Source organism: Thunnus thynnus, chromosome 14 (genome assembly GCF_963924715.1).
Source record: "Thunnus thynnus chromosome 14, fThuThy2.1, whole genome shotgun sequence".
NCBI lineage: Eukaryota > Metazoa > Chordata > Actinopteri > Scombriformes > Scombridae > Thunnus > Thunnus thynnus.
This window is the reverse complement of record NC_089530.1, coordinates 14,224,548-14,250,447: the sequence shown is the minus strand read 5'-3', so window position 1 is coordinate 14,250,447 and position 25,900 is coordinate 14,224,548. Positions and strand designations below refer to the sequence as shown.

Genomic DNA, 25,900 nt, shown 5'->3' with positions numbered 1-25,900 from the left:
TTATTTCACTATTTTTATGTACATTGTTTGAATGTTGTTGCCCGTTTCCCTTCAGCTGAAACACGACAGAAGACTGGTTTATGTTACACCGCTTTCCACCAGCAAAAAATAGACCTGGAGATCAATAAACATTGGATCTTTGTCTTTGATGTTTGTGCTCTCTCTCTTTGTGTGTGTGTGTGTGTGTGTGTGTGTGTGGGTGTGTGTGTGTGTGTGTGCTGCTATCCTGGATTGGAGATTTGGCACAGATTTCAAAGGCCTAATCAGATAAAGGTTCTGCTTGTATGATGAATAGCCGCTCTCTATGCATTATGCTTTATATTTCCCTGAGCGTTAGTACAACGGCTGCCAAGACCGTATACGTGTGTTTGTGTGTTCAGACTGATAGCACTAATAGATACTCATTTATTCCACATATTATAGCACTTATCGCTGCCATGTCAGCCACTTCTCTCCTCCACCGTTGACCTGACAGGATGGTTATGCAAGCTGCAAGCTGTGCAAATGTATTGGGACTATGTCAATAATATTCATCAAAGGCCTGAGTTACAGAGGAAGACTCCACCCCTAAAATACTCTTTAGCTACCATATATCACCAGTCTATTAAGCGGGATGAAAGTGTTGTCATACATCCAATTTCTCTTAGTCAGTTTGTGATTTTCTTTCTTTTAGGGTGGATTTTTCCTTTTATTTTCTATAAAACATCTTCAAAATGTAAATATACTCAGATGAATAGAAAAGAAAGAAAGACAGAGTGCCCACTTTAACTCCCAACAGTACCTCCAGCCACAAACAACAGCTGCAACAGCTGACTGCATGTATTGAATACACACACACACACACACACACTACAGGCCCACGTCCTGCTGCAGGCAGGGGTGTGTTGTACTCATACATATACAGCTCCCAACACACCTGCCACAACAAGAGCACAGCTGTCAAGTGCATCACCCTTTACCCTATATGTAACCTCACGGAGCACACACACACACACACACTTATACTGAGCCTACTTCTGCACACATATGAGGAAACACACACTGACTGGGTTGATTGCATGCTGACACCTGAGCACACATTCGCTCCCGCAACAACAGGATTCGACTCGCACCGATCCTGCACACAACGCAGCCCAAATCAAACACACACACACACACACACACACACACACACAATGAAGGCAACACACTTTTCTTCCAGCTTCACGTTTGTAAGATTGATAAAACTGCTGTGATGTGAAATGAAGGTGATTTAAAATATTTCTTAAGAAATTATGAAAAAATGTGATTTCTTTCACTCTTTTCAACAAAATTCAGCTTTCTTTAACGTGTAAATCCCTTATTTTTATAATGTTTTTCTGCTTAAAAAATGACAAGTCGGATATAAACATGCAGCTATATATGAAATTATTTATAAGGATTAAATTAATGGTATGGCCTCCTTCAGTCTACTGTATGTTTTATTAATAACACACACAGATGAAGCGGTGCACAAGGGGAATGCTCATAGGCTGCCGCACACACATACACACAATAAATGTCAGATTGATGCCACACTGTAACTAAACCTCAGCTCCTCCTACTCCTCTGCCTCCTATAATCAGTGCTAAAGGGGGGCCGGGCTCTTTGAAAAGCTATCAGAAACTTTTTTATATTCACACTCTCTTGAATTTGAATGACAACAACAACAAAAAAAAGAGAGACTGGACTAGAGAAGAGGGAGAGCAAAACAGGGAGGGGGGGGCAGAACATTTTACAACCCATAAATAAGTGATGTGCTATATCCCCCTCCCCTTTCTTCCCTCTCGCTCCCTCTATCTCACCGTCTCGCTCTGGGGAGGGGGGGGGGACGATGAAAGGAGTATGAGTGACAGATAAGTAGATGACTTTACTGTCCCAGTCCTCATTAAAACTCTGCGCTTATATCATCCGCCGCTCTACCCCTCCTCCTCCTGCGCATCGAGCCCCGGCAAATGATACCCCGGGAGAGGAAGAGAGAGAGAGAGAGAGGGGAGGGGAGGGGAGGGGAGGGAGGTGCTGCTCATCAGTTATTCCTGTTCTCTGACCTAACTTGACAACCAGCTCCAATAATGAGACAAAGAGGGATGAGACAGAGATTTTGCCAGAGACCAGGATGTTGACAAGGAAGTGGACTGTCCTAAATTGGCAGATAATGGGCCTGCTGTGGTCCGGTCTATAACAAATCATTGTCCAAAGCTCCTCCGCTGTGTTTTGAGATTCCTCTGAATACAGCAGGTCTCAAACATGCGGTCATTCAGTATCCTTTTTTTTTTTTTTTTTTTTTTCCATTTTACAAGCCTTAACCTATGAATAGATTGTGGGTGAGTTGCAGGGTGGGATGTGCTACAATAATGGCTTTCCTTTCTTACAGGCAGCATTGACATTTCAAATGTAGCCCAGTGAGTCAAACTGTAAAACCTCCTAACCCAAATAAATCACATAATGTGCTCCTCAGTACAAACAGACCTCAAACTATAATCAAACATAATGTTTAAAATAACAAATATGTCACTCGTTACCATGGGGGGAAAAAAAGCCCACAAGATTACACTCAAAACTGTAAACCAGGTCTTAAAATATGACAAAAATGCCATTTAATATGCTTGTTTATTCATAATTTTCTCTGATTTTGGTTTATTCATAATCTCGTATAAAATGTATGAAAAACCTGACAAGCATTCGTAGTCCAGTGTTTTTCTAAAGCCACGTGGACTTTGGAGTGCACGGAGAGGCTCCCTGCATGCTTTCAGCCACAAACAGGAAATAATCAAGAGCTAGGAACTTGCAAGTACAATAAGAGCATGTTAACAGTCTTTTTAGGCACTGAAGTCTCTGGAGTCCCATGTCAGGGCTCCTGATGAACAATGTCTTTTTTCTTTAAGATCTAGTTCAACTGCTTTAATGGATTTAAGACTATATTGTTCACATTAGCACTTCCAGTTGAATTTAAACAGAAAATACTACTGACAACGTGATTCAGAAAGTAAACAAGGGGTTAAAATAACATCATGGAGGCGTATTGGAGACACAAACGGACAACAAATCTCTGGAACAAAAAGCAAAAAAGTTGATATTCCGATGCCAATTATGATTCAATAAAACGGAAAAGTGGATGCTGATTCTGATTCGTTACTTGGTCCCATAATGCTTGGTTGAAGGCTGGCTGTACAGCCCGTAGATGTCTGGGTGCCTGGCTGTCTGTGCGGCTTCCATGAGGCCCCTCATGGGAAAATGCTGCAGCGGCTGGCTTGCAGGTAGAGGGGCATGTGGGTTAAACTCCTGAGAGGTCATGGGGGGGAAGGAGTCTGGTGCCGGGTACGGTGGCCGGGCACGGGCAGCAGGGGCCCGGGAGCAGCAGCAGTTATTCAGAGTGCACATCAGTACTTTCCTCCCTTCGTACATGGCTTGTTGCGAGGCACCTCCACTGGGGAAGTGGGAGGGGGTGAATATGGTCCCTGAGGGGTGGCTAGAGCTGGACCCTAGACCCACCATGTGATGGGCTGAACTGTCAAGGAGCCGACTGTGGCCGGGGCCGGTGTGAGGATTGTGGGTGAGACCTTCAGAGGAATACATGGATGACGCATGATGGCTCTGGTCAGCCAGGAAGGGTTTTTTGCTGCTGTAGAGCAACGGAGGAGGATCCTGGGATGCAGAGGTTTCAGTGTTACTCTCCAGGAAAGACATGCCGTATTTCCTCTTCTGTGGTCCTGAACTAGTCCCCATATAGGAGCCAGCAGGGCTACTCTGCGACTGGACAATGTCAAGAATGGGTGCCTCATTGAACGGTTCTGAGAATGGAAAACAGAGGTGGGGCAGAAAGAGATTATATGTAGTTATTTCTGACAATATAATATAGAAATTGTTGTTAAATAGCTTAAAATCCACATTCCCCCCTTTACTCTTTAGTTACTTATTGCAATTCTGTTCTACCTTCCAGCATTTTGCGCAGGTTCTTCTCTCTTGTTGAGAGTTCGGAGAACAAATGATGAGAGTTGAGCTGACCCACTCTAAGTGGAGGAATGGCACTACTCAGGTGTGAATTTGACCTGAAAAAAGACACACAGTCGCACATAAAACAGTATTTTATTACCAGTGGGGTAATAAAGACACGCATCAGACTTGTCAACGGATGTAAACCTGACATTCAAGTGAAACAGAAATGCTTACCTGTCCAGGAGAAGCTGGTAAGGTTTTGTGTTCTGAAAAAGAAAATAAGACACATTAAGTCATTCAATGGATGCAAATGCTGTAAAAACATTTTCAGTTGGTGTGCATGATGCATGTTTTTGATTGGCTGGACATGTGGGACAGGTGGAGAATGGAAGGTAGTGCAGATTTTATACCTTCATGAAGTTAAAGCTTTCTGCTCTTTGGAAGAACGTTTGTACTGAGCTCAGAAGTTTTTCTGCTTCCTGCCGCCTCTCGTTGAGCTGCAGAACCTGCTGGGAGATTTTCCGTGCGTACATAGTGTAAGTGCTCTCCAGCATCTGCATGGTTTCAGACTGGTTCGCTTCTAGCAGCGCGTGCATCCGCTGATACTGGTCTCTCACACGCTCCTTCAGGTCAGACACTGCGTCCTGTCAGAGAGAAGACGGGTTGACAGGACAACGTTAACTTAGTAGTAATGAGGGGTACTACTCAGGCTGTGAAAAGTTGTATGTCTTCTGTGGCTTTGGAGGAGCTTTTGTCAAGTCTAAGAAAAGTTATTGAAGTGACATCACTTGAGTAATCTCAGTTAGAGCTTAGGGAGTGCACTTTTTTTTTAACAGAAAGCACTAATTACAAACAGAGGGTCTAATGACAGATGCTACTGAGTTATTATACAGTCATTTATTATTTCACAACAATTTATTAATATTTAACTCAACTGATCTTTAATTCAACTGATGTGTTCAGCTACTGAATATTAAAATATAGTTATTCTTATACTTCATTTTGTGGAATCCAAGCTTTTTTGTTAGGAACTAACGTGGGAAAATGCTTTTTCTATCCTAATACATTAGCCATTTAAAGCTTGAGCTAAAGCTTCTTAATTTTTTTCCTTCTCGTTATAGCACAGAGTAGACAAAACTGTAGCACAAACCCACATGGTGACATAAAACTCATGGACCTGTACTGATGATGTCTTACTGTACCTTCATCAGCGTCTTGTCTGACTCCAGCTTAGTAAGCTGCTCGTCGATGTTCTGAACTCGATCATCCAGTCTGCCTTGCTGCCTCATTAGCATGGCCTGTGGATAGATGACATACAAGAGATGCATAAGACAACGGGGAAATGAGGGGGAAAAAAAAAAAAACGTGACTAAAACTTGCTGCGACCTCAGCAAACTTGGCTGGTATTCATGAGTCACTACGGCAACCTCCTCCACAATCCTGATTAGATGGAGGAAGCAATGGCTGCCAGCGACAACCGCATGCATTTATCCATTAAGAGAGCACCAACAAAGGCAAACACAATTGCACAAATCCATCTCTTATTCCTTCAGTCTATTGTCCATTGTTGGGACTAGCCAACTTCCTCTGTGGGCAGAATTGGAGTGCAGAGAGAGCCAACGGCCAGTCACAGACCTGGTAAACATAATCCTTCTCCATTTACTGCAGGAGATGGAAATCAATCTACAGTCACAGGCTGACAGATAGCTAGGAACAGGAGAGGCCAGGTACGCTTTTTAATGAACTGTTTCTACATTGCAAAATCACCATGCCCAAATATGAGAAAACCCGCTGTCATGGCAACAAAGCCTTGTGTATGTATTTATATGTGGAAGCTAATGTGTATGTGAGGGAGCAAAAGCGGGGGAGTCTCACACACTCACCCCTCTCTGCTGCTTTCTCATTTTGCCACATGCATTGCTCCCATTGTTTGCATTGGCCTCTGTGTCAGTGACACATTGTCATGTCTGTGTGTATAACGCCGGGGTCTGCACTCTCCCTCCGCATGAGTGTGCAAGGGAGAAAGGGGAAAACGGGAGGGATGGTAAAGTGCTGTGGGGCTCTGCTTACACATGCCAAGAACGGACCGAATGAAAGTGAGAAAGACATACAAAAAAAAAAGAGAGAGTGAAACCAACAGAGAGAAAGTTTGAAGCGAGAAAAAGAGAGAGATAGGGAGAATGAGGGCATTCCTGCGGTCTATAGTGAGCGAGTTTCAGTGTAGCTACATTGTGGTATCACAGCAACAGGCCTCTTCAGCTGCTCACAACACTCATGGACAACAACTGGCTGGCTACTACACAATACAGTGAACACTTCCAACACTGCATCTAGTTTCAACAACCAAACGAAACATCAGACTCTAGATCATTTAAAATACTAACAAATACATAAAACTACATCCATTTTTGCTTGTTTGTATATTATTTATAGTCAAAATGAAATGAAAAATGCTTTTTTAACCCTTTTAGATCACATCCACTATCATATTGTGCACCTATTTAAAAATATATACCAAAAAATCAATTTCTTTGTATTCTTATATCAAAATCCAATCATGTTTTCTGACTGTAAAATATGACATGTACTTACATAGGCTTGAACCAACCACTTTCAACCAATAATATCATGATATCTACCCATCAATCAACTTTTAGTGGCACAGAGCTAAAATTCATCATAACACACCCACTTTTCAACATTCAAATCAAATCCCTCCCAGCGTTATGTCCCGCCTGTCTGTCCTGTTTCACTTGCAAATACATCACGATACGGCAGTTAGATACTGTCAAAATGCTGTTTCATCTGGACTTTAATTCATTCAAACCGCAAAAAGTTTATGTCTCTGTTTATGTTCACGTTTAAAATAAACTGCTCTATGACAAGGACCAAAAGGACTATAATAAATTAATATGTGGCTGTCTGCTGTTTGACGCTAAGCCGGTAGCATACAGCGAGTTTTTCTCTGACAATAAATAACTACACTGATGAGAGTAACGAAATGGATAAGGTGGAAATGAATGGATAACTTAAAAGGTGCAATGCATACGATTTAGTTTTACTTTGGTGGAATGTAACAGACAGCTCGCCCCATGCATAGCCTTCACTGTTCTTCATCTTTTGGATAATATAAACTTGAGCTAAGTTCACACACATAATTTTATAGTTTATGTTAATGATGAGAAATCTGTGTTTTGTGTGTTGAACACTGATCATAACAGGACTGTTTTCTCACTGTTTTACTGATGTAAACAAGACTTAAACAGCATTAAAAAAAAAATACGAATAGCTCCGTTTTCTGATTTGTTGTTTTCTGGTGCTAGTTTTTGTATTAAATGACCTGTCAATCATTTGGGGGAGTAATAGCAGATTCCAATCCTATGTTTTAAACTGCGGTGATGGGTGTTTAAGCCTTTACATGTACCCTGAAGAGTTCCCTGTATTGTTCATATCACATGTTCTACCAGCACGCACATGAGAGGTGTGGATGTATTAATAGAGCTGTGCTGGGTGAACAACTTATGTTTGATGAATGGGTGGGCGTTTCATCATGGCATATCCAGTTCTACTTAAAACGTCAATGACGAGGACACACATGCACACCATGAGCACAGTTAATGGTGCAATTCACCAACAAAAGAGGAGGAGGAGAAGACTGCGAACTGATAAACAAATGAAGCATTAAGGCTTTGCCAATGTTGTCCTAAGGTAGGACGTGTATTCATCATCAGGTACACACAAGAAGACAGCCTTTAGTTTTGCTACATAGCTACCATTAGCAGCTGATATATATGCATGTTATTAGGTTAGAAACACTTACAGAACTTACCGTTTACTTAGGTGGCTGATTCTGAATGCAGGGGTGCAATGGAAATTTGTCACGTTTTCACTCACATGAGGCTGGCGGCATTCATGTTGAAAATCAGCAATGTGGCCCTTAATCCTGTGTCACACACCAATAATAACACATCCAACACGTGTGCTACATCCCCAAACTACATTGTGCTTATACAAGAGGCAGTTTCAGCTAAACAGTCCTCTTCAAACAATCTGATAATTCCCATAACGACTGACTGCAAACACACATGGTGCTTACAGGTTATTTGGCAGTGTTTGGCGAAACTGTACATTTGTATTTATAACCATTGTGTAATACACTGACATAAAAGTTAAGTGGTGCCACGTACCTTCTGTGTCACTGCTGTATTACCAAAGAACAGTGAAAAACTCTTTGTTAGGTTATTGCTATCGTAAGCATTGCATGAACTGCTTTATGAGCTGGCTTCACATGACGGTAACAGCTTTTCTGTGCCTAAATGCTTCTGTTCAACAACCGTGTCTTCCTCATTTTGCCATGTTTCCTCCAATTCCCTTTTTGTCTTATTATGTGCTTGAAATAGCATAAGGGGACAGGAGGGAACTGTCTGGTTGCTGATCTCTCTGTAGCAGCGTGAAAGCCTACCTTTATCAAGATTAAACCCACCAATGATCACTTTCCCCACTGTCCTATTTAGGCATCCAGACACCCACGGGTTGCCAGGAAGCTCATGTTTAAATGAGGAGCCTCAGGCTCAATGAACAGAGAGCTTCTTTCACAATCAACTGACAACTATTCCCCACGTCTGATGTCAATGGGCTGCCCTCAGCATTCTAGGGAACTGATTCACTCCAGCCCAGATACAAGAAACTGCAAATGGCAGAGCTTCCATGAGCGATGGTTTCCTGCTGAGGTGCCTGAGAAAACCAAGGTGAGGTTGTGTGGGAGGGCTCCTCCTCCGCCTGTCCCAGGGACGACATTACTATTATATTACTCTTTCTTTCTCCCATTGAAATTATGAGCACGCCCGCAAAAGGTTACTGTAAAAGTCTCCTTTGAGAGCCATAGAGCCAAAGATAACCAAAGATATGAACATAGCTGCATTGGTTTTTCCCTCTTTGTTTATCCCAAAAGCAACAAGAGAGCTGCCAGGGGAATCTAAAATCCTTTCACTAAAATAGACCACAGCTTTGTCAAAGAGGACCTTGCAGTAAGAAATTATGAGAAGCCATTCTGGCTTCAGATTACTTTAACAAACAACCCAGTGAGCAAAAAGCCTAACTTTTAAGCTACTACCACATGTATCAATATTAGAGTGCACTCTGGCTCTTCTCAGTGCTAATCTGAGAAGAACCAGGAACTCTGACTCCTGGATAACTCCATACAGTTGTGAAAGAACAGAAAGTTGGGTGGGTGTGTGCATGTGTGTGTGTGGAGAGCAGCTGTGGAAAGGGCTGAACAGACATCTTTTGTCCCAATAATAGCTCCGAAGCAAAGCAACAGTTTGCACCGAAAACTTCAACCGATATAGAACTTTGTGATCTATACACGTCTGTAACTTTCCCAACTGGAATAACACAATCGGCGAACCGTATCCACAACGCGACCACAGCACAACAGATGCTAAAACTAATGTGATTCTCACTCCCGCGCCTTTCACAGATAGTGGAGGAACAGGGAAGAAATGTGTATAAGGCAGTGTGGGTGGTTGTATTTTACACCTTGCCACTTACATTAGACTTGTGAAAAGAGAACAAACTGAAATAAAATATAGAAGTGAGGAGAATACAGAAGCGGCCATGACACGCTGGCCTTCTGTGAGACGCATTCCTCCATGCATCCTGAGGTCAACCCTGCCAAGACAGATCATTATTCACATGCCGCCAGTTAGATTAACACGCATACAGTAGGTTTTTTTTTTTTACTCTTTTTCTGCCTTCTTTTCTACCTTTACCTCCTCTAAAATTTCAATAGAATTACCCTCCACTTCAGAAAGAGTGGTTGAATGGCATACTTTTCCACAAATCACCACATTTCCTTCTCAGCAACAGTGCATTGATTCATTCACCGGCCTCTAAAGCCTTCCCAGTGTGCATTTCCTCATTATAAAAAAATCCTGACACAGTTACTGCAACTGATCAGAGCAGCAAACATAAACAAAATGCATGCGGATCCGCCCCCCGCTGGCCATCATTTCCGGTGGATGCAGATTGCATCACAGCCCTTAGCCGAGGGCACAGGGTGGCTAATGTGTAGGCGTGGCGGCGTGGAGTCGGTGGTGTGATCAAGGTTAAAAGCAATGCCTGACGTACGCCTGCATGTGTGTGCATGTGTTATATGTGTGTGTGTGTGTGTGTGTGTGTATATCATCAGCCCTGAGGGGTGGCTTTCACCTGTCCAGTCCTTTCACATCAGAGAAGATAAAAGGAAGAGGCAGAGAGTGGAAGCCTTTACAGACTAGTGAGCAGCGAGAAAGAAGAATCCATGGAAGAAAGTGCATTTAATTGATAGTCTGAGGTGAGCTGGGAGAGTAAGAGGGTACGTGTGATTTATCTACCTGCATTTGTATGCGTTGTGTATCCACATCACAGACCGTGTGTCTTTGGTTAGTGCAGTGAGAGATGCAGCAGAACGGACACAGAGCCACCTGCTCTTCCTCACAGTGGAGCAGCCTGTACTCCTCATGACTGGGACAGGTCCAAGCGCTCAGCTCCTCGGCGTCAACTAACAGGTGTCCCGGGGCTGCACATGGCTGCTGTAGGTGCGTCTGGATATGTGTTTGGCAGCAGGGCTCCTTACAACGCAGACAGACCTTCCGCACAGGCAGCGGAGGGCCCCGTCTGCAGAGGACACAGTGCAGCACAGGGGGGGCTTTGTCGGTGTTCAGTGCGTTAAATCGCTTCACTATGTTGGCAAGCTTAAAGTTCTTCTCCAGTGTGGGTTTCTGGTCGTAGTCATGGTTGCACTCAGGACAGCGGACCGCAGCGCTGTCTTTGGCCCAGGCCTCAGAGATGCAACCCTTGCAGAAGTTGTGCTTGCATGGCAGCTGGATGGGTTCATCGAAAACATTCAGGCAGATGGGACACAGAAGCTCCTCTTCGAAGCAGTTTTTCCAACTTGCATCCATGACTTCAGCTGGAAAATGATGTTGTGTAACTAAAAGGAGCAAATAAGAGAATTAGTTTATTAGAGTGCTTTCTGCAGTAAAAAAAAAAAAAAAAAAAAAAAACCTAATGAAAATCACGCCTATCCCAGTCTCTACCTTTTTTTTTTTTTTTTTTTACATCTAGTCCAAAATGAAACAGAAAGATGTGGGCCAAGCAAAGACAGGTGGAGAAATTCTGATTGCAGTAACAGGCTTATTAAGAGTTTATTACAATAAGACAACAATTAGCAAATGTAGCATTTAACAGGCGACGACTGACTGGTAAGAAACCGGCAAAAAATGTAACTATTCGTGTATCCAAAGAGACAACAAAGTGTCAAACATTTTGCAAACACAGTGAAACTTGGAAAACAGACACGTGATAATACAATTATCATTACGTACAATGACCATATTGTCGTTTGGAAATTCTCAGCTGTGGCGTTTGAAAGCAAGTGACAACTTGCTGCTGTGGAAACGGGACTCTGTCATATAAAATGTCACACTGCTGCACTGACATTATATTTTTACGAGAAGCCACTGTTGCTGTCAATAAAGCACCATAGCATCCCTTTCACGCACATTAGATTTATTCTACTGGATAAAAAGCAACCTTACCAACTATTTATTTCCCATGTCGTCCGTCGGCAGACTCCGGTGCACCTATAACGCCGTAGAGCTTCGCGTCCAGCCCGCGATGAGATCCAGTTGCTCTGGTTAGATCCCAGCAGGCTGTCCGTCCGCCCGCTCAGCGCCGGTTTTTGTTCGCCTGGTTTCGCCTTTCCGTCAACTCTTTGACTAATATTTAACGGTAAGTGCAGGCAGATTAAAACTCGTCAGGAGGGAGCTCAGTGCTTCCACACCGACTGCCCCCCTCCGGTAACGTGACCCGTCACAGATGATACAGGCACGGGGAGGAGCCGAGAGGAGGATTCTGCTGCATTCACGTGCTCCTCGGATGATCCCATTTCCCGAGCGATGAGGTCGTTCTTCCGACTACGGGTGTGTTCATGAGCTTTTAAAGGTGCAGTGTGTAGAATTTAGTGGCATCTAGCGGAACGGGCTTGGCAGAAACGGAAATAATATATTCATGGGAATGTTTTAATTAGTGTATAATCACCTGAAAATGAGAATCGTTAGAATGAGCCCTTTATATTTACATAGGGAGTGGATGTATAAAGAGAACTGGATACAGAGTCAGAGGTGGGGCCCCGTTCATTCCAATGAAAGTTGCTCAGTGGCGCATGAAGCCAAAAAAGCCACTTCCTGAAAACATACTGTGCACGCTCTATGAGCACAATGCACCAATGGAGCATGCTCACTAAAGACTTTCAGTGGCCAAGACAGCTAACTTCCAGTTTAGCCATCCGGCTAACTTGAATAGGGATAAAATTATTCAATCATGTGGCTCTTCTAGACTTCAGAAATGTGATTGGAGTGGATAGGAGTGGGTCCTCCCCCAGGGAGCTAGCCATGTTGCACCACCATGTTACTGCAGTAGCCCAGAACTGACAAACCAAACACTGGCTCTAGAGAGGGCGTTTCACGTTTTTTTTTTTTTTTTTTTTTTGCAAGTATTGCAGCCACCCTAGGTTTTCCTACATGCTTGGAAGGGGAGGGGGAGGGATTTTTTTTCCACCTGCATTCTGTGAAGACCGCTCCTACTCTGCCTCTGATAAGCTCTGATATTTACCCGAACCCTAACCATCACACTCCTCATGCCTAAACCAAACCAACCCCAACCAACAAAGGCAATGAGTACTAGCCAATCAGAAGCAGAGTTGGATGGGTCTTCATGAAATGCAAGTGGGGAAAAAATAAGGCTGAGGGGAGGGGTCTTCAGTTGTTTGCAATCTGCAACCTCACCGCTAGATGCCACTAAATCATACATACTGGTCCTTTAAGTCATACTGTAGCAACAACATGGACGCTACAAAGAAGATGTGTTGTATTTTGTCCCAGACTTGTTGCTGCACCGGTACATTCCCTAAAACCACTATAATATTGCTTTACCTGACTTGTTATCAGGGTTAATTCTAATAAATAACTTTTCTAACTAATCTAGGTCACTCTACACGGACATCAACTAATGGTTACAACCTAATACCATATTACAAATTACATGTGAGCAATAAATTGATATGCGATACGTGAATTAGTAAAACAAAGTTTCTTGCCATCAACCAAACATTTACCAAAATGTTCGCCGAATTTCCGAGTTTCTGTAGCGACTTGAGGTGGCGTTCACGTGAATTTTCCCAGTCAAGAACTCATTTTTCCGATTATTCCGACACCACATGAATGTCACAGAGGGCAAGGGAGCGGGCACAGCAAACTCTACCGGAGAGACTGGAAATGACCAGGAGACACTTCATACTTTGGCAACAGCACTACCTAATGATGCAGGACCTGCTTGAGTTGATAGAGGCTACTTTAATGCTGCCAATTCTGTTACAAAACTGCAGTAATCAAATCACCAATTAAAGCAACTAACATGCAGTGTGGAGGCCCTTGAGGTTTGGTAATCCTGCCGCTCCAATGGACAGCAGACTGCTTAGTTTGCAGAGCACCAGCACCAACATCCATTTAGTAACTTATTAAGATTTACAACTGCAGACTATATGATTTATTAGAAAGGGAGAAAATGGATCTAGTAGACTTTATAACTCTACAAATAATGTTTAGAGCAAAAGACAGAACACTTCCTGACTGTATCCAAGGGTTGTTTTCAGTGACGGAAAACAGGCATCCAGTCAGGGGAAATTATATGTTTGAAAAAAAGACAAAATGTAAAAGGACAAATGTAAAAAATAGGTGTGTGACAGTTAAAGGGGTCAAATTATGGAATAATTGTAACAATGAATTAAAAGAATGTCATAATATGTGTAAATTTCAGAAAATGTCCAAAAACATTATACAATATTTGAGAGATACAAAATATGTGACCAACACTGAGAAACTATTATGATCTGTGTTTGTTTTGTTTATGTCTCCATTTTATGATGTTGCATTTCATTATTAAATGTTATTTATGTTTGTTTTATTTCACCGTTATTTTGGGTAGAATAAGATAGGAATGCTTTGTTAAGTATTAAGGGGCACAATAAGCTCAGGCTTCAGTTTTCCATTATTTAGTATTATTTTACCACTTTCATAACTGTATGTTCAATTTGTTGGTATTGTGTATAATTCACCAGAAAAAATAAAACACCATAATAATCATATTATATGCCTTAACAGGTACATATAAAATATTATAGTCAACTTTTAATCTATAGCAGTGTGCCTAAACATACTATACACACAGTATCTTCATCAGGAAGAAGTTCCTCAGGTATTTTTCATTAGTGTTCCAGCTTTATTTGTGTAAATACCTACACTCTTTAATGCACTTGCGATTACAATCAGCCAGTTCAGTCAAATAAGATAGCAATTACAAAACACCATATCAATGTCATCTAAACTTTGTCACTCTGAATAGAAAAAGACAAACAAAAATAAGATATGCCATCACATGTTGTATAAGAGTACATTTGTTGTAGTAAAAGTAGTCTTTTCCTCTGTTTTGGTGCTACCATGGAATGCAATGACGGTATCAGGAACAGACAGTGAACGCAGCAGCCTTGATTCAAAATGATGTCTTAACAATCCAGGCAGCATTAACAGCTAACAGAGAATATGTGGTCCTTCTTAAACACAAGGCACTGAGGAATTTTTCTCTTTTCAAGCAGGTCCTATTGATGAAATATTTCATATTTATGTGGCTGTTGGAGACAACATTTGAGACAGGATACTGAACATAAATTCCCAGTCTTCAAATACAACAGCCTTGATGTATGTCATTTTGTAACTGACACACATCAAGTGTGAGAAAACTGAAAGAAGACACATTGAAAAGTATTACTCAATACTGGAGTCATGTTCTTGGCACAGTGGAGAAGACGTGGTTGCACCTGCAGCATTTTCCAGATACATATGGAAACAGTTCAAATGCTTGTTTGGTTAACCTAGACAAACAGGCAGTGAATAATAGTTCAGTCTGTCATGTTGTTATTAAAGAATTATGACACATTTGAGACAAAAACAGTGCTGGCATGGGACTGCCAACAGATATTACTTTGGTATGACCACAACACATAAGAGAAAATGTCCAGCATTTGTAAATACTATACATATTAGCTCAATTGAAAAGAACACTGATAAAAAAAAAAGGTTCAATAGGTGACTTTTCTGCCCTTACTATGGCCACTGGAATAAATATTAGTGTTTTTGAGAACTGCAACCCAGTTATTGCTTGGGACATCATGTCTGGTTATCACAGGATGCACGCTCAACCGCATTAGTGACGTATATTTTGGACCTTGGCAGGCCTCGCTGGAGGAATGACAACATCCTGTTTTGCCCTACAGCTAGCGTGTCACCTATAATGATTGTTCTAACAGGTCAACCATGTGGAAAGGCTGGTTTGAGGCTGGTTTGACATTTTCAAAAGCATTCGAGCCTCAGAGAAATGCTGTAAACAGTGGGGCTAGTGTGAGAAATGCAGTAACAGTCAAAAGTCTTAAGATCATCCGTCGGATCATCTTCGGGAGTGAAACATCTGTGCGCCCTGACAGCTCAGGGTCGCTGCATGTCTGCATGGGAGATTTCCTGTTTGTGATGGTCCACTCTGGAAGTGTGTGGCTGCAGGTGTTTTTGTTGGTATTGTCTAGTGATTAAGCATCTCTGTCTCATTGCAGTGGGTTATCAAACACAGAGTCTGGTAAGACAGAGATCTTCAGCTTCTTTTCTGGCCAACTGTACTCCTTTGGTAACTTTGTCTATAAAACAGAAATGAAACAAGGTTAAAAAAAAAAAAAAAAAAAGGCAGTTGAAACTAAACTGAAAATTAACGTTACAATCCAGTAGGTTTTACTTACCTCCTCACGAGTGTTAAGTTCCTGTAAATCCCCGAGCATCTGCTCCACAAACTCTTCAGTCAACAATATCTTTACGAGGAGAGCAGAAGGTCAAATAGATACATTAAATATGAATGCACCACACGGAAAGAGAGTGTGTGTGTGTGTGTGTGTGTGTGTGTGTGTGTGTGTTTGTGTATGAGTCAGTCTGTGTGTGTACCTGAAGCCAGGGGCCATGGGCTGCATATGGATGCTCTTCAGTAGCAAAAGCTCCCTCAACTCCAGTAGACACAAATGTAATGGCTGTGTCTCCATTGATACTCTTGAAAGTAAAGTGTCTCCCATGGAGCAACCGGCCCCTGTGAACGATTAAATACAAAAAAAAATATGAAGTACATTGTTAAATAAATAAGTATATGTTTTAATAATAAGCATATAGCACTTTCATGATACTCAGACATTTTACAAAAGGAAACACAATCATTTTAATTGTTTGTTTTCATTTTAGCCATAATAGAATTCTTCTATGTGACAATTACTAACAATCTTTTTTAGAAACACAGTTAATATTCTAGTTTCAGCACATTTTTTGAGATGACTGAAGACAGCAAGTTTCCCTTTTTGATATTAACAAGAAAAAAAAGTTATCAGGTCAGAACAGTCTGACAGTCAGAAACTCACATAAAAATATTTTGGTATTCACTTGCTGTAGAAAAAAGTAAACGAAAGGACAGAAATGTTTCTCGTTGACTCATTGCAGACATTTGGAAACAGTGTAATGTTATCAGTCAACGCAGGTTTTATACATTTGTCTGCACCAGTTATGCTAATTAAAAGTGCTATACACATACTCCACTGGTAGAAAGCAGACATATTTTTTACAACCTTTTCAGAAATGAAAAGTCACATAGTTTATAGACAACATTTGACATAATCAACCCCTGAGCCGGCATCTCATAATTGAGCCCTGTGTTCTCACTCTTTAACTGCACGACTCTCTCACATAAAAAGGTCTCTCTGTAAACTAACCCTGGTCTTGATCTTTCCTCAGACAGACATTACATAAAGCAGGTTCAACCTCCTCTCCTGGCTGTACAGAGAAGCACAACCACAGGAGCGTTTCTAACATCCTCACAGTTCATAATGGATGGTACAGATGGACGGAAAACCCCCCAAAACATAATGCCTCCGGCCACAGCTGTCGCCTGCGCAGAGTCATAAAAATGTTTCAAATAAAAAAGGTAAAAAACTAAGACTATATAACAGCCACAGATGTTTAGGTTCCAAAAGATGCAGAGCTCATCAGGGAAATCCAAAACACAAAAATGATCTTATGTTGTAGTCTTTTTTTTGTTTTTCTGTTATTTTTGTTTTCATACAGTGCAAACTTCCTCCGTTTTAGTTTGTTTATACCTTAAATGTAAATTGATTTACACTAATCGTGCGTTAGGCTATAACGAGGCAACTTTACTATAGAAGTTATGATCACTAAAAATCTGTTTGAAATTAACAATCATGACCCTTGTCCTTCTAAAGTAACTTCCTGTAATTTGACAGACTTCTTGTAGAGTAGGGGAACAGTCGTAGTTGTAGGTATTGGTATTGTTCTTAATCTACGTTGTCTCCATTGGCTCAAATATGGTGTCAATGTAATAACCTTTGTTGACTTCCCCGGTTAGTAAATAGTCAGGATAAAAAAGGTAAAAACATAAAACCTATTTACACAAGACATGTTATTTTCTTGACACTGCGATGTGGCATCAAAATGAAACTAAAACGAGGAAAATCAGAACTTTGACCTGACAGGCAAAAAATCCCCTTTAAATTTTTAAGAGCCTGACGTCATCTGTGGTTTTATCAAGACAATTTGCCACACCCACTTAACACAAACCTTTGAGCAATTGTTTTATCTGTTTGTCTTAGGGACACTCCAAAAACAGTAAATATCTTGTGTGGGAGTAGGAGAGAATAGGGTGCGGTACCGCAGGCAGAGGGGCAGCAGTGTGCCTGACTCCTGGTTGAATTTCAGATGGACGCTTTCCAACTGTCGTGTTCGGACCAACTCATGAGGAACAATGGCTGCCGAGCTCTCACTCTCCAAACTGTCCTTTCGACTCCTGAGAAACAGACAAAGAAGAGAGAAGAAAGAGTGGAAGTCATCCCAGGGGGAATGGAAGTGAGGAAGTCTGAAATGGTACAATCAGCAATGAGGGAATTGCTTTTCTGTGAAAAAAAAGCTACTGCAAAGGAAATGGTAGCGCCTTAGTCTTTGTCTGCTACTGACAATGTACAGACAGATTTCACAATTCCTTCCATAGAACTGCTACCTGCCTCCGACGAAGACAAAATGATTTCCACAGAAAAATAACAAAGGAATATAGACAAACCACTATATTATGCTGGTAGCTATGAAACAATGGTGATAACAGTTTAGATGCCGGCTGGGCTGTGAGTCACTGCACACACACTGGAGGGAGTTATCCTGGTGTAACCCTTGTGCTGAGATGAACCAGTGCTGGCGTGTGCGCTAGTGTGTGTGTGTTGGTGCGTGGGAGGAACACTCACTGAGGTCTCTCGTGGCCCTGTCTCTGGCTGTTGATGGGTGGTAGTGCTGCCTTGCTGTTAAACTCCAGTCCTTTCCTCAGTGTCTCCCTGATCTGCTCTGTGTCTGTCAACACACACACAAAAGATCATGTGGAATCATCCCATCATGCACCACTGACCACATGGTTCTTGGATCCTCTCAAGACTTAATTAGAGGATCTACTCCTTTGGCTTCCTCAGGACTTGGCATACCTTTGTCCGAGAGCCTCCGTGGCTGTGATCCTATGCAGATGGATCGGCTGTCCTCCTCATCCTCTGGCGGTCGACTCAGATCGTCCCACACACACTTGGCGCTGACCCCGCTCAGGTTGGAGCCCTCTGTCTCAATACCCTGGTCCACTCTCTCCTGCTTAGATGAGCAAGAAATATACGCAATCATTAACACTAGCTCACTTAAAGCTCGAATGAGGTAAATATTTACAGATATGAGAAGACACTGCATCAAACAGGACTCCTACACATGTTCTCAAGACAAAATTTCAAATCTTTTCCATAACTTTTCAAAGACCCATAATATAATTTCCATGCCCATAACCTTTAAAGCTGTAGTGCGGGACTTTTCTCTCCCACTTCTGGCAGTGAGAGTAATTACAAAAACACTGAAGACATGTGCTTACATCACAGGCTCTGCGGTAGCCTACTCCATCGCTACTGTTGTGGCTGTAAAAACGGTGGATAAAAGTGTTTAGAGCGTCACACATCCCCCGCGAAATGACTCATTTTGCTATTAGAATTTGGCCTATTTGGCCCATTAACATTTGGAAAGTCTAGAAGAGTCGCATAATTAAATTATTTTATCCCCCTTCAAGTTCGCAGAGCGCTAACTGGCAGTTAGCTGGTTCGGCATGCGGACGTCTGCATTTATAAGTTCATAAGTTCCGCACTGCAGGTTCAAGTACATGTAGTACTCTAGTTAAATAGTGTATGAAAATGAAACAGCAACCTTTTTCATTCTCTAATTGTCGGTTATTTTCATATTCACATCAAATACTCTAAACTACAGGAACAGTCATTACATTGCCCTTTATTACAGAAATAGCTTTACAGGCACTTAGGATAACAAAGTCTGGCACTGGCTTTCTAGCATCAAGGAAAACTGAACTGACTTGCTCATACACAATTAAAATTGTTAATCAACTCAAAAAGGGCTTTAACAAAAAATACCCCTACAAGATGTGATATAATTGCTCAAACATGCTGTATTGGGTTTCCTTTGAAGTTATTATGAACTATTTGGCACAACAAGGCTGTGCAAACTGCATGGACACATTTACAGAAGAGAGAGTGTAGATCTCCACAATGTATTCTTAAATAATTACAGACATGCCCTTCACATAACAGCCATAAGAAAACAAAGCGGTATGATGCTACATTCAAGAAAATAACTAACATTCAACCATCATGGTTTGCTTTTTAAGTTTGAACTCAATACCCGGGTCTACTCCATTTTTTAAAAACTTCTCTTCGATGTCCTTGTCTAAATCTGACAGGCTTTTTCTCTTGTCTTTTCCCGTGTGCTGCAGGCTATTTGACTTAATGATAAATGTCATATTTTGTGTCGCTTCTAACTATTCATTTCAGCTGGGGAGCATTAATGGAGGGAGAGACAGATGGAAGGAGGGTTAATACTGGATAGCGGGGTGAAATTGAAGGAGCATAACATAGTCACGCATCAACACACATCACGTTATCCCAAAAACTACAGAAATTCGGACTTCCACATCAAAACGTTATCTGGAAGATTATCCATGGAACATTACTGTAACATAGCCTAATTAATTTCATTACAGACAACAAAATTAAATTCTATGACTTTTCAAAAACTTTTGATGATTTTACTTAAAGTGGCAATCTTGAAGATCTCCGTTTCCTTCTGTTTGGTGGAACCATATGGTGTTAAGCAGTAATTGCAGATGTGTTTATGGACCTCACTCCCAGAGATCAAAACAGTGTTACTGTGTGATGTCACACTAGCACAAACGAATTGAAGAGTGAGTCTGTTGCGTTAGGTCCGCCTACCCTCTCTGGTGGATCGACTACTGGGTGATGGAACATGTGTCACTAACTGCTCTGCTTATGATGTGAAATGTATGACGGGAAAGCCGCCACTGACACCCTGATCATAATAATCAAAATACTGCAAAAGCAAGAGCTTTCATCAGTGGGCCATATGCTCAATCACCATTTTGTTATCTCATTCGGAGATAGATAGTCACTTAACATTCATTTATTTAAATGAAAATCTTTAGATTTTAAAATTCCATGACTTTTTCAGGTTTTCCATGACCGTGGGAACCCTGATCAAGATTAATGCACCAACATGGGGCGCTAAATACTGCTGGAGAGTATAGTAACGTGCAAGCTGTCATAATATAACCTATATTATCTATGCAGGGTTCCTTTTAAAATGCTTTGAAGATGTGAGGGTCACTTTGCTTCTGATATCTAATAAGTTATTAATGTCTTCCTTTTATCTATTTTTTATCATTATATATGGATAATCACTTGCCCTGGTTCCCTTTAAACTGAACTCTTTACAATTTAGCTCCAGTTTTTCACCCAGTTCCCATAACTGACCGTCCATCCATCAGTTCTCTTATGCCGGCTTTACCTTATCCCAGCAAACATTGGACACAAGGGTGGAGGTCTAATACAGGGTTCAAAATAAAGCCTTTGCATAATATAATAGTAGATTGTGATGCTGTTACACAATAAGTTCATTGGAAATATAGCAGTATTTTTATAAAATACATTTGGAGCACCAGCAAAAAGAAAACAAATGAACAATAAACTTATTTAAAATCTATGACACACACACAAAGCGAACAGCTGTGGAACAGGAGATTGCCCTTATCTCACACTGTACAAATATAATAGACATATAAATACGCTTGGCTGAGTCTGCAGAACTTAATAAAGCCTTACTTGTAGGTGTGGGTCAATGTCGAAAATGGTCTCCCCTCTCCTCATGTCTGTGATTAGCCAGGGGCCACCAGCTCTGCACACATGACAATCATCAACATTTAGTTCCAGACAGCATCAACTCAAGTTAAACAAGTTAATAAATGAGTAGGTAACAACGCTCTTTGCTTGCTGCTGTGTGCAATGTGTATTTCAAACTAGACTCCATACATTTTACACAAGACATGATTTTACACTGATGCAACAGCCGACATAATAATGTAGCCAACACGTGCTGAAACTCACACTCGGACTCCACGCATAAGCTCCAAAATGCCTTGGCCGTTCCACTGCTGGGCCGCCTGTAGCTCCTCTGTACATACACCCACAATCTAGAGGACACAGTGCGGAGCATGAGAGGGTGTGGTCTACAATTTTGTTACTTTCTGAGAGCCTTTAACTACTGTTGCATGCATTTATTTTGGTAAATGATGACAAAAACTAAAGATTTTGTCTGTTGGATCAGAACCATCATGTTTGTTATGGATACATTGTCACAAATTAGTCAAAAAAAAGACAAAAATGACCTGAAAGAATTGCTACATAAATTTAATCAGCATTTAAAGTATATATCCGTTTTTTCAAGGCTATGCTCATCCATATATTGTTCACATCCTTAATGTGAAGTATGTTACAATAGTCTGTGAAAGTGCCTGATGTGTAGTAACTTGTGCTATGTAAACATCACATATTATGACTGACCTGGAGAAAGCTCACGGCGCCAAATGGAGTTTGAATTGGTTGCATCTGTGGGTCCTCTGTAAGCAACATATGCTGGATGCGAGACTCACTGTTGTCTAGGGGACTGTGCCACGATACATGGTCGCCACTACAAAATGTGTTTTCTGTTGAAGAGAGCAAAAAAAAGGAGACATTTTACTTTGCATGTATGACAAAATATACAGTATCAAGTTACACACTCTCTCATGAGTGTTAGTTAACAGAGGAGATTTGAGCCTGTACCTTCAGCCACCAGTGAGAAGCAGTCCTACTTTCCTACTTTTCATCATCTGACAGTGAAGAATTACAGGAAAAGAGGGGACATAGATCAACGAGAGTGAGTAACAGAGAGAAATTGAAACCCCAGTGTACCAAAAAAGCATAAAAAACTACATTTCCATCTGAGAAATCTGTCTGCTTGGGAGGTAACATGCACCCTTTCCAGATTCACTGCAGGAGAAAAGCGAGGGGGAAGATAGCCAGGAATCAGCATTCATTTAGCTCAGGGGCCCAGCCCACCCACGCGCAAATTGACCCCAGCTGGAGAGCAGAGAGGGGTTGGGGGGTGAGGACTGGGGAGCCTGGAGAGAATAGCCTTCCTCTCTTTTTGCATGGCTTTTAAATGCCCCCTTCCTTCTCAACCACACTTTCTTGTGTACATTAGATACACAACTTGAGGATTTGAGAAATTTGCAGCACAATATATGCACATTTCTCTCACACCCAGAGCATACATTAGAAAATGTCTCATTCAGCAATGGTATAATCAATCCTATTTAAATGGTTATAGGAAAGAAAGGAGAAATTAAGACTTCCTGTAAATACCCAGAGCTCCAACAAACACAAGCTCTATGTAATAAGCCTGTAGCAGACTCCTCTCTTCATGTATGTATCCCTGGAAATACAGGTCACCTTTACAAAGAACACATTCTTCACATTTAGCAAATGCTAACACGGTGGCATGGCAGCAGTCGCCAAAAGGGAGTTGTTGTATCAAGACCAGCGCAGATAAATGATTTACTAGACTATAAACAAACTGTGATTTGTGGAAAACACAAATCATTACTCTTTTCAGATGTAGGACCAATAGCTAAAAAAACCCGAAAAACAGTAAAGTAGTGATTTATCAATATATAAAATAAAGCAAAGCATGCAACTTTTTATAAAGTCAACTATCATATTAATACCAAATATTTAATGTTTTTTAAAAGATAACTATATTTAAATAGCTCCCTTTACCAGGGAAATACCTATAAGAGTACAATCATTATTGCTATATTGTCTGCAATAAAGTTTTTCAATCAAGTTTTCAATTATTTTACAGTGGACTATGAGATTAAATGATATGCTGAGATAGAGCCACTTATTTTTTGTCTTGACCAGTCCCAAAAACATATTATTTGTAGCTGTTAACGGTGTGCAGCTAACTCCAAGCAAAGATGTGACAGATAAGTACTGCTTTGTTTTTGTTTTTTTCCTAATGCAGCAGTGCACATAAAGCCGTACTCTTACCTGACTGGAACACATAGCGAGCCAAGCCTTGCATGAGTTCAGCGGGCCAGGTTGGTGGCGCCGTCTCTCCCACCTCTCGTTTGAGTCTAAAGGTGAGCTCAAAGCCAAACCCACTGGGTTTGTCTACCCCTGCGAATCTGACACACAGACACACAGTGTGAGTAAACACGTTTCTCTCTTATATGCATGAGTGTTGTTAGAACCACAATGCTTATCAACATTAACAGCATGGTGTAGAATAATAGAGGATCATTAGGTGGCATGCTAATTAGTAAGCGGTCTACTGTTAGAGGTGTCCTGACATAAGCTTGCATACTTAAGAAAAGGCTTGATGTACATTGAGACACTAAAATTACATTAAAAACTTTTGCTCTATCCCATAAAACAAACAACTGAGATTATCCCAATTTCTTTAACCTTCTTTTCCTTGTCCAACTGCAAGTCAAAGTTACAACTAAAAGTACTTACTCGTGAACTCTGTTGTCCCCATACAGGTCACTCAGTCCAAAGCTCACATAGTGCCAATGCTCCTGGATGTCCTGGGCTGGACAGCCCACATTCCTGTACATACTGATGTAGTCCAGAGGGTCGGGACCCCCTAACCTGTGAGAAGCACATAATGAATACATTCAGCCATGTCACACATTGTTTTAGTTGTCAGTGGGCTGTGTTTACTCTTCACTACACACAGACAGGAGGGCATGTGTTTTCTAACATACACAACTGTTAGGGTTCAATCAAAATATAGTATCGATCATGATTAAAACTCCCTCAAACAAAATAGCAGTTGCCTAACCGACAATATGGTTCTTGGGTGTAACGTTAGCTGAAATGTTAGCTTGAAAGCTAACTGTTAGCTAAACATCTAGCCATCACTAAACAAACTCAACTCTTACACGTGTGCCAAGCCAGCAACAAAAGAACAGGATACCTACCAATATTTTACAATGGCTGTAACTTGAAGCGGGTTGGCCTGCTCGGGGTAAAGTCGCCGACATTCCCCGTAGATAGCCTGCAGTCCCGGGGGAAACAGCGACACTAGCCCATGGGCTTGAGCACCACTGGTAGGCCGTACTTCATCCATGCCACGGCCTCGAACTAACGTGGTTATTCTATTAAGAAAACAACGTGAATGCAGTTATCTTCTGCTTCCTACCCCCAGTTGAATAAAATAGAGACAAAACTAAACCATAAAAGCTTCACACTAGCAATACTATCTAACGGAAAAATAGGTTTAACCCTGGTCGTTGTGCTCCACTCAGCCTGTTGCTCATCCACAAAAACTACTGACGTCACTGACCGACGTCTACTACTAGCCAATGGTGAAGGAGCTCTAGGATTATGATTGGCTGATAAATTGTCAATCAGGCAATGTGAAGACGTGATAACAGGGTCGTGTCTTCGAAGTTTTTTAAGGGCCAAATTATGGAAACAAATGTGATTTTTGTAAAAATAAAATAAAATAAAATAAAATAAAATAAAATAAAATAAAATAAAATAAAATAAAATAAAATAAAAATTTATATATATTAAGAAGAAACAACTAAACATCTATTTTATGAATGTCAGTGTACATCAGGATTCTGGAAAAAAGAGGATTATTTTGACACTCAAACCAACCATTCAATTAAGCTGGAGGCCAAAGATGTAATACTATAGTATGAAAACAAAAACCAGAAAGTTCAACGGACTGTCAATTTATTAATTTTACTGGGAAAATTTCACATCCATAAATTCAAGTTCTCGCGGTCTTGCCCATAGTTTGAACTTTTCATGATTAAATTTAGAAAGTATTCTGAGTCTATCCAAATTATCAATAAGAAATGTGCATATACAGTTAGTATGCTCCAATAATTTTTTTTAAAGGAATCTGATTTTATTACCTTCCTTTTCTGTTAAGTTATTTTTAAATTATTTTTTTTCTTTTCATTATTATTACTATTACCCTATGTCCTGTTACCATGTTGAATGTATCAACCAGTTGAAAGGTGTCTGTTATGTTATCTTTATTTCATTATGATGCCTACGTGTTTGACGGTTTTAATGAATAAATAGATGGGAGAAAAAAGGGCCAAATTATGGATGTTAAATGCACCATGAAAGAAGTCCAGCTAAGGCTTTAAGAAAGCCATAGCCTACGACATATCCTGCACTATCTAAAGTTTGTTTCCTGGATGTTTTGATACCACTTTCTCAAGCTGTAGTTAATGGCTTTATTGTATATTATTCATATTATTATTATAATAATAAATAAGAATTATAATACATTTAGTTTGTACTGTACTTTTT

The 25,900-nt window shown here is 40.9% G+C and overlaps 2 protein-coding genes across 3 annotated transcripts; both read right to left on the bottom strand.

Annotated features, from left to right (window-relative positions):
• Positions 1-2,609: 2,609 nt before the first annotated feature.
• Positions 2,610-11,923, bottom strand: trim8a (tripartite motif containing 8a). Its single transcript, XM_067610047.1, has 7 exons — positions 11,535-11,923; positions 10,329-10,927; positions 5,157-5,252; positions 4,365-4,598; positions 4,189-4,220; positions 3,952-4,067; positions 2,610-3,809 (listed from the first exon to the last, which is right to left on the bottom strand). The coding sequence occupies exons 2-7, from the start codon at positions 10,896-10,898 to the stop codon at positions 3,151-3,153; spliced, it is 1,707 nt and encodes a 568-aa protein (XP_067466148.1). The 5' UTR covers positions 10,899-10,927; positions 11,535-11,923; the 3' UTR covers positions 2,610-3,150.
• A 2,328-nt stretch (positions 11,924-14,251) lies between these two features.
• On the bottom strand, positions 14,252-24,904 carry sufu (suppressor of fused homolog (Drosophila)). Of its 2 annotated transcripts, none has more exons than XM_067610046.1 (13): positions 24,851-24,904; positions 24,547-24,723; positions 24,080-24,214; positions 23,612-23,748; positions 22,082-22,224; positions 21,626-21,711; positions 21,344-21,416; positions 18,611-18,764; positions 18,380-18,482; positions 17,797-17,931; positions 16,035-16,173; positions 15,836-15,904; positions 14,252-15,736 (listed from the first exon to the last, which is right to left on the bottom strand). In XM_067610046.1, exons 1-13 carry the CDS (start codon positions 24,883-24,885, stop codon positions 15,647-15,649), a joined length of 1,476 nt encoding a protein of 491 aa, XP_067466147.1. In that variant the 5' UTR covers positions 24,886-24,904; the 3' UTR covers positions 14,252-15,646. The 2 variants fall into 2 exon arrangements, with proteins under 2 accessions (XP_067466147.1, XP_067466146.1); XM_067610045.1 differs by having other exon boundaries at positions 18,611-18,767; positions 24,851-24,903.
• Positions 24,905-25,900: the final 996 nt, after the last annotated feature.

Bases quoted from the DNA above. Each gene is read 5' to 3' on its own strand.
- trim8a (XM_067610047.1), bottom strand. From the start codon at position 10,898: ATGGATGCAAGTTGGAAAAACTGCTTCGAAGAGGAGCTTCTGTGTCCC. The intron at 4,221-4,364 runs GTATAAAATCTG...TTTCTTTTTCAG, and splicing joins AAAGCTTTAACTTCATGAAG to AACACAAAACCTTACCAGCT. The intron at 3,810-3,951 runs GTAGAACAGAAT...TTCCATTCTCAG, and splicing joins CCTGCGCAAAATGCTGGAAG to AACCGTTCAATGAGGCACCC.
- sufu (XM_067610045.1), bottom strand. From the start codon at position 24,885: ATGAGCAACAGGCTGAGTGGAGCACAACGACCAGG. The intron at 24,724-24,850 runs GTTAAACCTATT...TTTTCTTAATAG, and splicing joins AGTGGAGCACAACGACCAGG to AATAACCACGTTAGTTCGAG. The intron at 16,174-17,796 runs GTACCGCACCCT...AATCGTTCACAG, and splicing joins CTGCTGCCCCTCTGCCTGCG to GGGCCGGTTGCTCCATGGGA.